We start from the raw sequence: 12,297 nt of genomic DNA on the forward strand, positions 1-12,297 counted from the left end.
GCTCAACATTTTTTGCCTTAACTCAGAGGGAGTACTCTGTGTTAATAACGAAGGAATACTCTCATGCCTTTCATGCATGAATGCAGCCAAAAGAATCAGTGGCTTATTTGTGGAAGTTTGCCAACCACTAACCCTCTTAACTTCATCCTCTTCATGATTATTCTCCTTTCACACCAATAAAGTAACTCAGTTTCTGTTCTGTGGTGTTTCTGAGAAGCAATGAAATCAAAAATGTGGTTTTAAAGTCTCAAAGGTGAAAAGTTCTTTGTCTGACAACATTAATATTTTAAGATGATTAATAGTTTGATAATGGAATGTCAGGCTTTCATGAAATTCATACTACTTCACTGTCTGGTTCTAAAATGATTTGCCACAATCTTCTGTATTTTAAAGGGGTTGTTATGATAAGTTGATTCCACAGTAGCTCATACTGTGGTTTTGGAGTGGATTTGAAATTTACTATATTTGAATGAGCATTAACATAGTACAGCAAATCCTAGTGTATCTGACCAAAATCAATGTAAATGATGTTTTTGTTCTCAGTTACTGCGTGGCCTTTCTCTGCCCTTTCTGTCTTTGCCCAGAGAACAAGTCAAGAGGTCTATGTTTGTGTGACTTTCTTTTTCCAGTTGAGCTCTTCACTTAGAACTTTACAAATTAATTAAGAAAAAACAAAACCAAGCTTTTCTCATTTTTAAGTGTTTTGTTTTGTCTTGGCTTTTTGTATTTGGGACACTTTAAAATAATAAAACATTTTTTGAAATGTTAGGTTCTTTGTACTAACATTTGACTTGTCTTTGGTTTGATGAGAGTCTGGAAAATTCCATTTTTTCTTTAAGATGCAGTCATTTTTCTTGTATTATACCTGTAATGAATTGCTACAAGTTCACGTCTTTATTTTAATTTCTCAGACAATGAGAAGACTTTGTCAGATTTTGGAACACCATTTGTAGTAGCCTGGAAGAATACTCACAACTACAGAGTATGGAATAGCAATAAGCATCCAGCTCTTGCAGAAGTAAATTCTAGGTAAGGAACTGATTTTTAGGATTTAACATGGAACGTTCCAGTTATGAGCAGCTATGTACACACCATTCTGTAGGATTAGTGCCCCTCTTGCTCCTATTATAAAGCCTTGAGGGTGAAAACTTAGGATCCCATGCAGTAAAACTCTGTGAGCACAGAAATATTCTTCATTGAATATTTCTGTTCTTCAATACCTTACTCTAATTCTGGGATATAATTTTATGAAGAAAACTATATCCAGAGTCAGAACTGAAACTTGAACAAGTCAATTGATGGCTTTCCTGAGCTGTAGAGAGTTTGTTATTCCTCCGAATTGCCCTCAGATGGTTCTCCTTTCCATTAGTTGCATCCAGGTATACGAGGAATAGCCATGTCCAGGAATGGAGGGGAGCTGGCTGAGTTAATGCTGCATCTGCTGTAGTTTGGGTGGTTTTAAGTGCATTTCTATTCCAAGATTAGATAATGCCAGGCTTGTTAACACTATAGGCTGTGCATGTGTTTTGTTTAGCACACATTTGTACTGTACTGCAGGGAGTTTTGCTAGCTTTTGTTCTTGCTTCGGCAGCTGCTGTCGTTTGAAGAAGACTGTTGTTCTTCAGACTTACAAAACTCTTTTGGTCTACTTAAGGGTTTCTGGTTTGTTTTCTTTGCATGCTTTGTCTTGCTAGGAGAAGGTGTCTCTGCCTTAGTGTGAAGAGAAGATTCTTAATATCTGATATGTAAATAGAAGACACCTTACATGTTAGTTCATAAGAAACCTGAGACCAAATAGTCAGTATGACCTAGCTTTCTATGAAGTGATACAGTGCTGTGTCTACAATAAGGGGATTATTTTTTTTTATATAAACTATGAAGAGGAATGTAAGTAGGAATTGAAGTTGTGATGCGGGTTAATCGTGGAAAAGTATTTAATGCTTTTCTTGTTTTTTTCTCCTCTTCTAGCCACCCATTCCAGGGACAATACTCTGTATCAGATGTTAAGTTAAGATTGTCACAGTAAGTATGTAGTAGCTTGATATGTTTTGTGTTTTTTTTTTAATGGTCTAATATTAATAACTGCACAACTGTTGCTATCATGAACTAAACAAAATAATGGTTTAAATCAGCCATGTGCGTGAAACTGTATTCAAGGTTCTGCAAAAATGTCACATCTAAAGATGGACAGTTTATCTGAAATAGAGAAAAACAGTGCTAATACACTATTTTGTGCTGGGCTTTATGTAATAGATGTCTGATTTTTGCATTGCAATTATGTCTTCTGTGTTTTTATTTTTAAATTGTAAACTAAAGCTATTAAGCCTTCATTGGTGTTTTTCTATATGTTGTCTTTAGGTTCAGTTATTTGGAGAAAATGTTTGTTTTTTTAATTAGCTTTGTTTTTAATACGGCATTCTTCTCGAACTTTTTAGAAGTTCATCATATATGAGACTGTTCAGACTCGGTTCAGTTTCTTCAAGATACAGGTTTAAAATGAGATTTACACAACCTCTTATTGCACCAAAATAATCTGAACTTTGAGGTGGTGTTAGCTCTTACTGTCTAAAACTCAGTAGTGCTTGTTATTTCTGTAGCAGTTTGGCTCCAACAAAAGCCTCAGTCTTGCAGTTAATTTATGCACCAAGCAAGACAGATAGTTAAGTGGGAAAACTAGCTATGTTGACCACAAAACATCAGAGACTAGTTCTGTAAGACACCTGCAAATCAGCAGTATGTACATGCTGCTAATTCTGCACTTGTCTTGACCATAGACTATTACTTTCAGTATACTGTGAGGAGACCTAAACCAAATGCTAACATAGAGCAACAACATGAGCAATAAAAGGGGTTCAGACTTCAGCCCAACAAATCTTCTTGTTGCTTTTGCTGGCTAGTGGCAGATGAAATTTCTGTGATGACAATTGAGAATTGCAAACGAATCAAGATTTGTAACAAGATAATTGCCTTCAATAAAGTGTCTGCTGATAGCAGCTCTTACTATTAATGACTGGTCCTTGTAGAAAGACCTGAAAGATCTGAAAGGTGTAGAAGCATCTACAATCTTTGACTTGCCCTGATTTTTATTTTGAAAGGAGAGACTCTTCTACTATTCTGAGTAGTCTTAAGTGAGTGTAAAAGGATCTGTAGTTCTAAATTTCTCTAGTTATAAAAAATATTTTTAAATAATATATTTTGCAAATTGAGTCTATACTTGTTCTTGATGTACTCTGTTCTTTCTGCTTTTTGCATTTACACTGAAGATTTTGAAAGTATTCAAGTTAATAAAGAAAGTCGTGAATAGGGACAAGAATGTAACATGCTGTGTTGTTAATAAGTTTGACATAAATAAATTTGCAAAGTCTGAAATGTGGACTTGAATGTTACAATTTAAGCAAATTTTATTTTAAAGTCATCGCACTCATGCAATGGAACTGATTATGTTCTCCTTTCCAAGTGATGGTAACGTCTTTATTCTTCTCACATTTTGAATCAAATGTATGAGAGTGAACTAGACTTCATCAAAAATTTGGTGTTAGGGCAAGATACAAAGTAAACTCTATATGGAAAAAAAGAATAACAATTGTTCAGTAACACGGTTTTGTTTAAAGCTAATAGTTAGGGCTAGAACTTTCCAAAACTACTGAAAATCCTGCTTTTGTAATATGGAACAAATATGTATTTTGGTAAACGTTAGGAAAGATACTACCATGTTCTATAAAAATGAAATGTTGGGTATTTTGATTCCTGTCTTGCTGGCTGTATCTCGTCTTCCTTAGAGAAGCTTGTCTAACTGGATAAGATGTATGCAACCTATACAGGAATTATGGGCTTGATAGTACTATATAGATCTCTGTGTGTATAGATAGATATTTTAACTATACACTTTATGTATGTACACCTGGAATTAATGTCAGTTGACTAAGTCTTCAGTACCTCTCTTGTTTAGCTCTGTGCAAAACAGTGAACGTGGAAAGAAGATTGGAAACGTGATGGTTTCCACTAGCCGAAATGTTGTGCAAACAGGAAAAGCTGTAGGTAAGAAACTTATTTTGAAGAAACTTATTTTGAATCAACTTGGATCTAACAACATGAAACTGCAACAGGGCAAGTTCAGCCTGGATGTTAAAAAAATTTCTTCACTGAGAGGGTGGTTGGGGGCTGGAACAGGCTCCCCAGGGAAGCGTTCATGGCAGCAAGCATGTTGGAGTTCAAGAAGCGATTGGACAACGCTCTTAGACATAGGGTTTGATTTTGGGGTGGTCCTGTGTGGAGCCAGGAGTTGGACTTGATGATCCCTGTGGCTCCCTTCCAACTGAGGAGATTTTATGATTCTAGTTCATTTTTTAAAGAAGCATCTTATATCTCAGTTTTATTTCATTTTAAGCCAAGTGTACTTTATAATACACATACAAAACAGAACAACATTTTGAGGGGTAAAGGTGCTGACTGGGGCCCTGTATATTGCATAATAGTGGAAACAGAAGCAGGTAGGCCAAAAAAAAATAGTGTAAATTCCTTCTCCAGCATGGGCTGGAGATGGACATGGGAAGAGGGATGTTCAGGTAAAAGCTTTTGTGTAATGTAGGAGTGCTTAGACCACAACACTATCTTCTGCGTTGAGCTGTTCTCACTTTCATATCACTTTGAAACTATACGGAGCTGACTGAACTGCTAGGAAGAGCTCATGCCAGTTTCTGCAGGTTTTGCAATAGGCTGTAATTTTCTGGGAAAGTATTCGTTGCGCTTGAATAGGGGCACCTTCATCACGTTGTTATCTTCCAGTGCAAGAAAACGTGAGTTCGTCAGTTGGAGAGATAGGAGTGCTATAGTTGTTCCATAGTTGCTTTGCCAAAAGTTGTTCAACCTGTTTTGAAAACAGCTTGAAGTGAAAAACTCCATTGGAGTGAAAAACCTTTTCAGCCTGAGTGAAAAATTCCACTGGAGTCTTGCTACTTTCTTTGCTGTGTTCTCTGGCAAGGAGAGCTTTTCAGTTAGTAGGTCTAGGAAGTCATCCAGGGCAAAGGACAATGGAGGCCATTTCTGCTGAGCTACTGTGTTGAAGTTCTTTGAATGTTTTCTGACACATGATTTAGGCTTGGGTTTTAAATTCCAAACTGGAGAACTGGTTGTTTGGTGCATTTTAATTATTTATTTATTTGGCTTAAGAGCTTAGTAAAGATAATATTACACTATGAACTCTTTCTTTTGTTTTGTAATGCAGGTCAGTCAGTTGGAGGAGCCTTCACAAGTGCAAAATCAGCCATGTCATCATGGTTTTCCACTTTTACACAGTCAACCCAAAGTCTCGGGGACTAAGTGATGGTTTTGCACAGTGCTGCTGAATGTTTCAGGTGCAATGGTATCTCTGAGCTGTAAAAAGACTGCTCCAAAACACAGGAGTGGAGACTAACTATCCAGGACCAAAACAAGGCGTATGTTGCTTGCAAGAAGATGTGGAATGTTATCATCCAGTTTCACTAGAAGTATAGAATGGTGAGTGTCTCCATATGATGGGATGGCATTTGCTGTATATTGGTTGTGTTTAAAATGACTACTTTTCTTTAGATCTGAGCCTTTATAAAGATATTAGCAAACAGGGCTTGTTGCAAGCCAAATGTGTTTGACTTTAGATTTGTACATTTTCTTGGATGTTGAAGATATTTATGTAAAGTAGTTATATTTTTCAATCCAAGTAGCCAAATGTTTGTGAATTCTTCTTATAAATAAGCAGAGTATGACTACTGATTCATCTTCAGGTTGGTTTAGAGAACACGTCTGCAAAAAGTATAGGTGCAGAAGCCCTTAAAGGGTTCAAAGCTAGGTGGCACTTGTTTGGTTCCACCTACAAACTGGAATCAGCCGGGTGCAGAGTAAGACTGTGGCTGACTAAACGGTGTTTTTCCTTTCTCATCTGTAGCCGTACACATTAATCTGTCTCTAGCTGTCTTTGTGTCTGCAAATCTGTGCAACAATTGTAAAATCAGTATTTTCTTGATGTTATGCGGTGGGCCTTCATAACTTTGCCTATGTTTTGGCTGTGTTTTACCCTGGGATATGAACAGGATTCCAGCTGGAGAGATCTCTTCAAGAAAAGTATTAGAAAACAATTGGCCAAAATTGGAATTGAACCATAGAGCAAGACCTCACAAAACTGTCTGTTAGGATATAATTACACCACTAATGTAATTACATGAATATGAATACAAAGTATTAAAATTACTTAAAAGAGCACAGTAGCAAACTCTGCATATTTTTTGTTGCCAGTAAAGTTATGAAGACTCTTCCAAACAGAAATCAGCTATACAGATTTTTCTTTGTCTACTCAGGGAATGTTCTATTTGGATAACTACTTTTTTCATAAGGAAAGTAACACCAGAATTGAGGGAGCAACTGAAACAACTCAGTTCTTAACCTTGCATGAAAGAATATAATAGTTTATTTGAAAAGATGTGGTATAGTGCTCTATTTCATATGGAATGTGCATGTGGTGTCTTCAGTATGCAAACATATTCCACATCCTACAGTTTGTGCTCCCGACACAGATTATTTCCTGTTTCTTACAACGTGAACGTGTCTATGCCTTGTAACATCCCCACATGATAGCTGTTAACATTTCCTACATTACATCATCAAGTATTCCAACCTTCCCGTATTGGAAGGCTCTTAGTTTATTCCCTCCTAAGTATTTATTAGTGTTCTGCAATTCTCTTTTTGGGGCCGAGATTTCAAGTCAAAGTTATTTCTTCTATTCCTCAAATAAAATAGCTGTACAAGAGATAAAGAAGAAGGTTCTAATGTAATTTCTTTAAGAAGTTCTGATTTCTTCAGATGCATTTGAAAAGCTAATAGAAAAGTCAAACTTGCATCACATAGTTACTCTCCAACAATGTAAATTTCAGTTTTAGTGCTTCAAATAGTGATTCAGAAAGACAAGATCTGTTTTAAAATATTAATTAATTTTTTCCAGGACAAGCTAGGTAGAACAGCCATGGAAAACCTGAAAGTACAGAGCTGGTTTGAGTAGCTTCATTTGAGAAGGGCAAAAAGTACACCTAAAGCTCTACTTAATCTACTGCTTCTGACATACAAGTAAAACGTATCTATAGAACCTTATATATTGCTTCTGGTCTGTGTGTTTATATGTATATCTCCTAAAATTTCTGATATTCTTTTCTGTTCTATTCCACAACTCTGTAATAGTCAATTATTTTAAAGAGTAAGAAATACTTGTAGGAAGACTTCTGGTGCAATAAGACTAGGGGTGCAGTTATTCACGATGATTCTAGAGCTTTCTGATTCAGCTTGCAGATAAGAAAATAATCACTTGCTATTATGAAATTGCTAGCATTACCTGTTGTCTGGGTTTTAAGTGGTCAGGCTTCATGTTGTAGTGAAGACTGAATATGATCTGAAAGATTTAAGCGCCTACAAAATTAACTTCAGCAACTTGATGTTAATTTAAACTTAGGAGCTCACAGTAGGGCCACACAAGTAGTTAACGTGTACAAGCTATAAAAACAGGACCTTTCTGGGTCCTTTTTAATAGCCTTGCCTCTGTCACCTCTTCACCTTAGCTGTTCTGTAGAATTCTCCTCTGCCCCAGATTTGTACAGCTGATTTGTTAGTTCTCTGCATTTCCCTCACTCCCACAAACTCCCTTGCTGACCCAGGGATTTTAGAAAACTGTGTGTTGTTTTTTGTTTTTTGTTTTTTTTTTAATTTTTGATTCATCTGAGGAAAGGCAGAATGAGGTGCCCTCTGCTTTTCAAAGCTGATGGCTGCTTGCTGCTCTGCGTAGGGCCTGCGCTACAACGCTTCACAGTTTTTCTCCTATGGATAGAAAAGAAGACCTGACAGATCTCTTTCCCCGCTGTCCCAGCTGTCTCTGTTGTGGAGTCAAACATGCAACTTGATCAAAAGTATTTTCCTTTTTTCTATGTGTTTCTATTGTGTTTCAACACAAGGTTGGAATAAGAAACTTCTATTCATTTTCAGATTTTAAGAATTGGCTTCCTGCTAGCAAGTTGGACAGTGATTTAAACTGATGCAGTGGGTAGAGATGAAATGATCATCATAATAAGTTGTCTTCATTAATGTGTATGCTTGCTCTTTGACATTTGGCTTAAACTTGCTTTTGGTCTGTAGGAGGGATAGCAGCTACTGAGTTTCGTCTGAATTCACGTAGTCCTCTTCTTTATTTAATGGTTGTGACCTCTTCAGATAAATCCAGTATGAATGCACTATTTTCTTCCCCTCTGTTCTAAAATTTCCAATGCAAGTATTATTACTTATTTTCAAAGGGATTTAAGCAGTCAACTTTCATTTCAAAGACATCCATTTCTGCATGGCAAGAAATACAAAGTACTAAATGAATCGGTGACAGCACCTCTTGTGAGTAAACTGTGAAGGCATTGTTACACCTCAGTCATAATGTATGTCGCAAAGATAATTTTGATCATTAATGTAGAGTGTGAACTGATTTACAAATAATACAATAACACTTCTTTCTCAGCTTTCTGGCATCAAAGCATCAACCTCCGCTATTTGTAGTTACCAACATTTGAGGAACTGCCTATTGAGTATACGCAGCTACAAGTCCCCAAAATAACACAAAATTAAGTATCGTTGACCTAATACTTCTTTGACTAAAATGTTCAGCATTTTTCATCGTTTTTCTGTCATAACCTTAATTCATGTGCATATCTGACAGCTTTTTCCTCAAATGTAACAATGTAATAATCACCTTTAGATCACTCTCCTAGTACATTGCATTTGTTTGACTTTGTACATCTGTTTTAAGCACCTTTGTAATTAAATTTAGTATTTTGTCGAAACAAGCTTCTTACTTCCATAGAAATTATTACTAAGCAGAGAAACTAATGTGGCCGTATTTAATGTGTGAAAGTGGAGGTGGGAATGCAGTTTTTAAACATAGAAACTCTTTCTTGATAATTGAAAATACAAGTAATGTATTTGATTTTTCTTGTGCTGCTTAAAAATAAATACATCCAGCCTATTTAAAGCTGTCTGTTCAAAAAGCTGTATTAATTTGAGAAGTTAATCCCATTAGGAGACACTAGCAGGCATGTGTTTTTGATATTGATAGCTGCTTATAAGACACTGTCAGTGTTTTTGAAACTTGTCTTCTATTTAAACTGATTATGGATGTTGCTTTTGCAAATTTAGGGTGAGAGTATCATGTAGTGTGATGTTTTATTCCCAGCTGTGTTCTGCTCGTTGTGAATCGAGTTAAAGTCTTCAGTAGGTCACAGGCGTCTCTCACACCAGTAAGAACTTTAGGTACGACTGTAAAATTTTGAACTAGATTTAGTTTCAAAATAACACATAGTTGACGTGGATTGCAGTATCTAGTCAAAATCAGGATGCTGAGTAAATTAATTGCTGTACGTTCATCTCTCTGCAATTGTCAGGTATTCATTGAAGGTTTATTTTAAAACTTGAATACTTCTACCGTAACTACCAAATCATTGTTAGCTAGATACAGTGGCAAATTACTGGTTCCAGTAGGAGGAAACTAGTGGCGTTGAAGAACGCTTAGGTGTGAGTTATACATAGCATATGTCTGAAAAACTGTTGTAATTCTCTAAAATTGTTAATAAATAAATAAATCTGACCATATGCAACTAGTTGTTCAAAGACAGCGAAAAATAAACTCACATGTTCATGCAGTGCAATTGTACTTTATTTAGTTATTATTAGAAAGAGCATTATGAAGAGTGTTCATAAAAGGTGGAAACATTACATTATAGTAATGCAATTAAAGATTTATGAAGAATTCCTTCACTCTGTTTTTACTTTTTAATATTGTAGTGGAGAGATTAGAAGGAGGTGCAGAGCTATAATTGTGTGATGTTTCTGTTCTTGACCCTGTTCTTTATCAAAAACTGGAAGTACTATTTAGGTTCATATACAATACATTTGGAGATGGATCACTTCTGTTAGTGTCAGTGAAGTGGTGAACTTACTCTCCTTATTTTATTCCCGGTAAGGAGACACGATGCACGTCTGTGACATCTGCACAGAGACCTAGACTTCCAAGTCTTATCACAGCCAAGATTAAGCTATCTTGTTGAGTCCTTTATTTCTGTAAGGATTCAAAGTTTCCTAACTATAGACAATTGATAGATTTTTTGTTGTTGTTTTGTAGCCTAAATTTACTTATATTGATGAAAGCATAATTACTACTTTCCTCAGTAGTAGCAGAATTACAGAATCATAGAATATCCTGAATTGGAAGGGACCCACAAGGATCATCGAGTCCAAACACTTACAAAATACTCTTTTCTTGCCCTCTTCTAGATCACTGAGAAGGTAGGAGTGGTTTCTAGATGAGGTGAACATCAAGAAAATCAAGAATGTTTAGACTGAATGAAGAACGCTTATCTAATGTGAAGGCAGATACAGAGTTGTTTTCCTTAAGAACCGTGTGGGGATAGTACCACTTGATACTACTGAAACAGATGGAAATACCTAAGAAGCAAACCCAGTTGCCCTCTTATCTCTGAATTCAGAGACTTTACAAAATGCACATAGAAACACGGTGGAGAACTTGAAAAGTGGAAGCATATCAGGAACTGTCAAAAAATAACGCTGAGGTGAATGTCTTAATACCAGATGTGGTTACAGACCTTTGCTGTTCTTGATAAATTGGATGTATGTGTTTTGAACTGCATAACGCTGTGCCCCAAAAACTGATTAAGTATGTCCACTTCAATGGTGGAAATCCTTTTTCAATTTTTTCTCTTTGATAAGAACATGTGCTCTGAATTAAATTAGCTAGCAATATCTCTTGCGCTTCCTAAATAAAATTTCAGCATGAAGATTTAGCTTGATGTCTAGCGCTTATTTTGAATTGACTTTATGATCTACATTATATCACTATCTTTTTAGCACTTTTTTTTGGTCCTGCTTTCTGGATCTTTGCTGGTATTACTGCATTAGAAGTGCCAAGGAATGCAGTCTGTATTCAGTACACTGTTTAACATTTTAGGGAATTAAGCCACTTAATGCTTCAGGTGAACAGTCGTACTTCAGCAATGGTATATCAGCGCTTGGACACCTTTGCTGCAGCAAAAAGGTTTAGTTTCACAACTCCAGCCAAACCATAAGAGCTGGCTCTCCTGTCTCTTAATACAGAGCAGGAGGGGAGACAAGCACAGGCACATGTTTTATTGCTCCCACCTTGTGCCTGTCCCGTCTCCTATGCTACTCCTTTCTTCCACATCAGTTTCTGTAGCTCAGCACTGACCTATTATTCAGTCGGCTAGTACTCATCCTCCACGTTGTAAGCTCGATGGGCAAGAACTCTGCCATGCTAATTGTTCCTCATGGTCAATGCAGTGGGACGGAGATGTTGTAAATAACTCGGGAGTGCAGCTGAACAGACCTTGGTGTTAGGGCAAGCCTGCTCCAGAGTCTGCCCAAGCTAAAGCTCCTTTCTTGTAGGAATCCAGATCCAAAAGGAGAAAATTCCTGAAGGGAGCTATACATGGAAGCAGAGCAGGAGCAGCACTATCCTACTGCTGCTGTGTCCATGGCTGTAACTCAGCACTACTGCAATGTGGAGGGAGCTAGCGCAGCTTTTCAGAAGTATTGAGAAGTGGAAGGAGAAATGATATGAAGTACCAGGTAGTGCTTTAAAACTTTCTAATTACCTTTAAAGTTTTTATCAAGTCATTGTTCCCAAAAGTTAACTTACCCATCTTCTGTTCTCCGTAACCTTGACGCAATTGACTGCCCTAATTTTGACTATTCCCCCTAGAACAAAAATTAAACTTGCAATTAAGGTATGTAGTTAAACTGTAAAAATGAGTGAATGCACTAAAAAATATTAGCAGAAGTCAGATCCTCTTTTTATTACTTCAGGTAGGGAAACTTTACATAGGACTTTAAAGTATTTCTACCAGAAAAGAAACAAACTTCTTGCGAACATAGTAAAGCTTGAGGACACGTGAAGCTGTCATTAAAACCTGTATGTAAATGGACTTCAAAGTCAAGTACAGGTTGAATAGGCTAGCATTAGGCAGAAGCTTTGTAGTGAGATACTATTTTAGAAGTCTTTGAAGGCTTTAATCATCTTTGCTCTGTTTATAAAATAAGAACTTGCATTTTTTCAGCTGTTGTCTTTGTTCCCACAGAAGCTTTTCTCTAATTTACCACTAGTGACCATTTCCAGGCACGTGACAATGCTTTGCCTGCAGAGTTTCCTTCTCAATGATGAAAGGAAGGAGTTCAGTCTTCAGACGAGCATTTGCCAGCTATTTTCCTTGGGGT

General features: G+C 36.7%; 1 protein-coding gene across 1 annotated transcript in view; it reads left to right on the forward strand.

Moving 5' to 3' along the window:
• AVL9 (AVL9 cell migration associated) overlaps positions 1-9,025 on the forward strand; it is a 42,151-nt gene extending 33,126 nt beyond the window's left edge. The window contains exons 13-16 of the mRNA XM_040550366.1: positions 912-1,029; positions 1,969-2,022; positions 3,950-4,038; positions 5,225-9,025. Coding sequence (XP_040406300.1) covers positions 912-1,029; positions 1,969-2,022; positions 3,950-4,038; positions 5,225-5,319 — 356 coding nt within the window. The 3' untranslated portion in view covers positions 5,320-9,025. The remainder of the gene's footprint in view (positions 1-911; positions 1,030-1,968; positions 2,023-3,949; positions 4,039-5,224) is intronic.
• The last annotated feature ends 3,272 nt before the right edge of the window (positions 9,026-12,297 follow it).

Source organism: Cygnus olor, chromosome 2 (assembly GCF_009769625.2).
Source record: "Cygnus olor isolate bCygOlo1 chromosome 2, bCygOlo1.pri.v2, whole genome shotgun sequence".
Lineage (NCBI taxonomy): Eukaryota > Metazoa > Chordata > Aves > Anseriformes > Anatidae > Cygnus > Cygnus olor.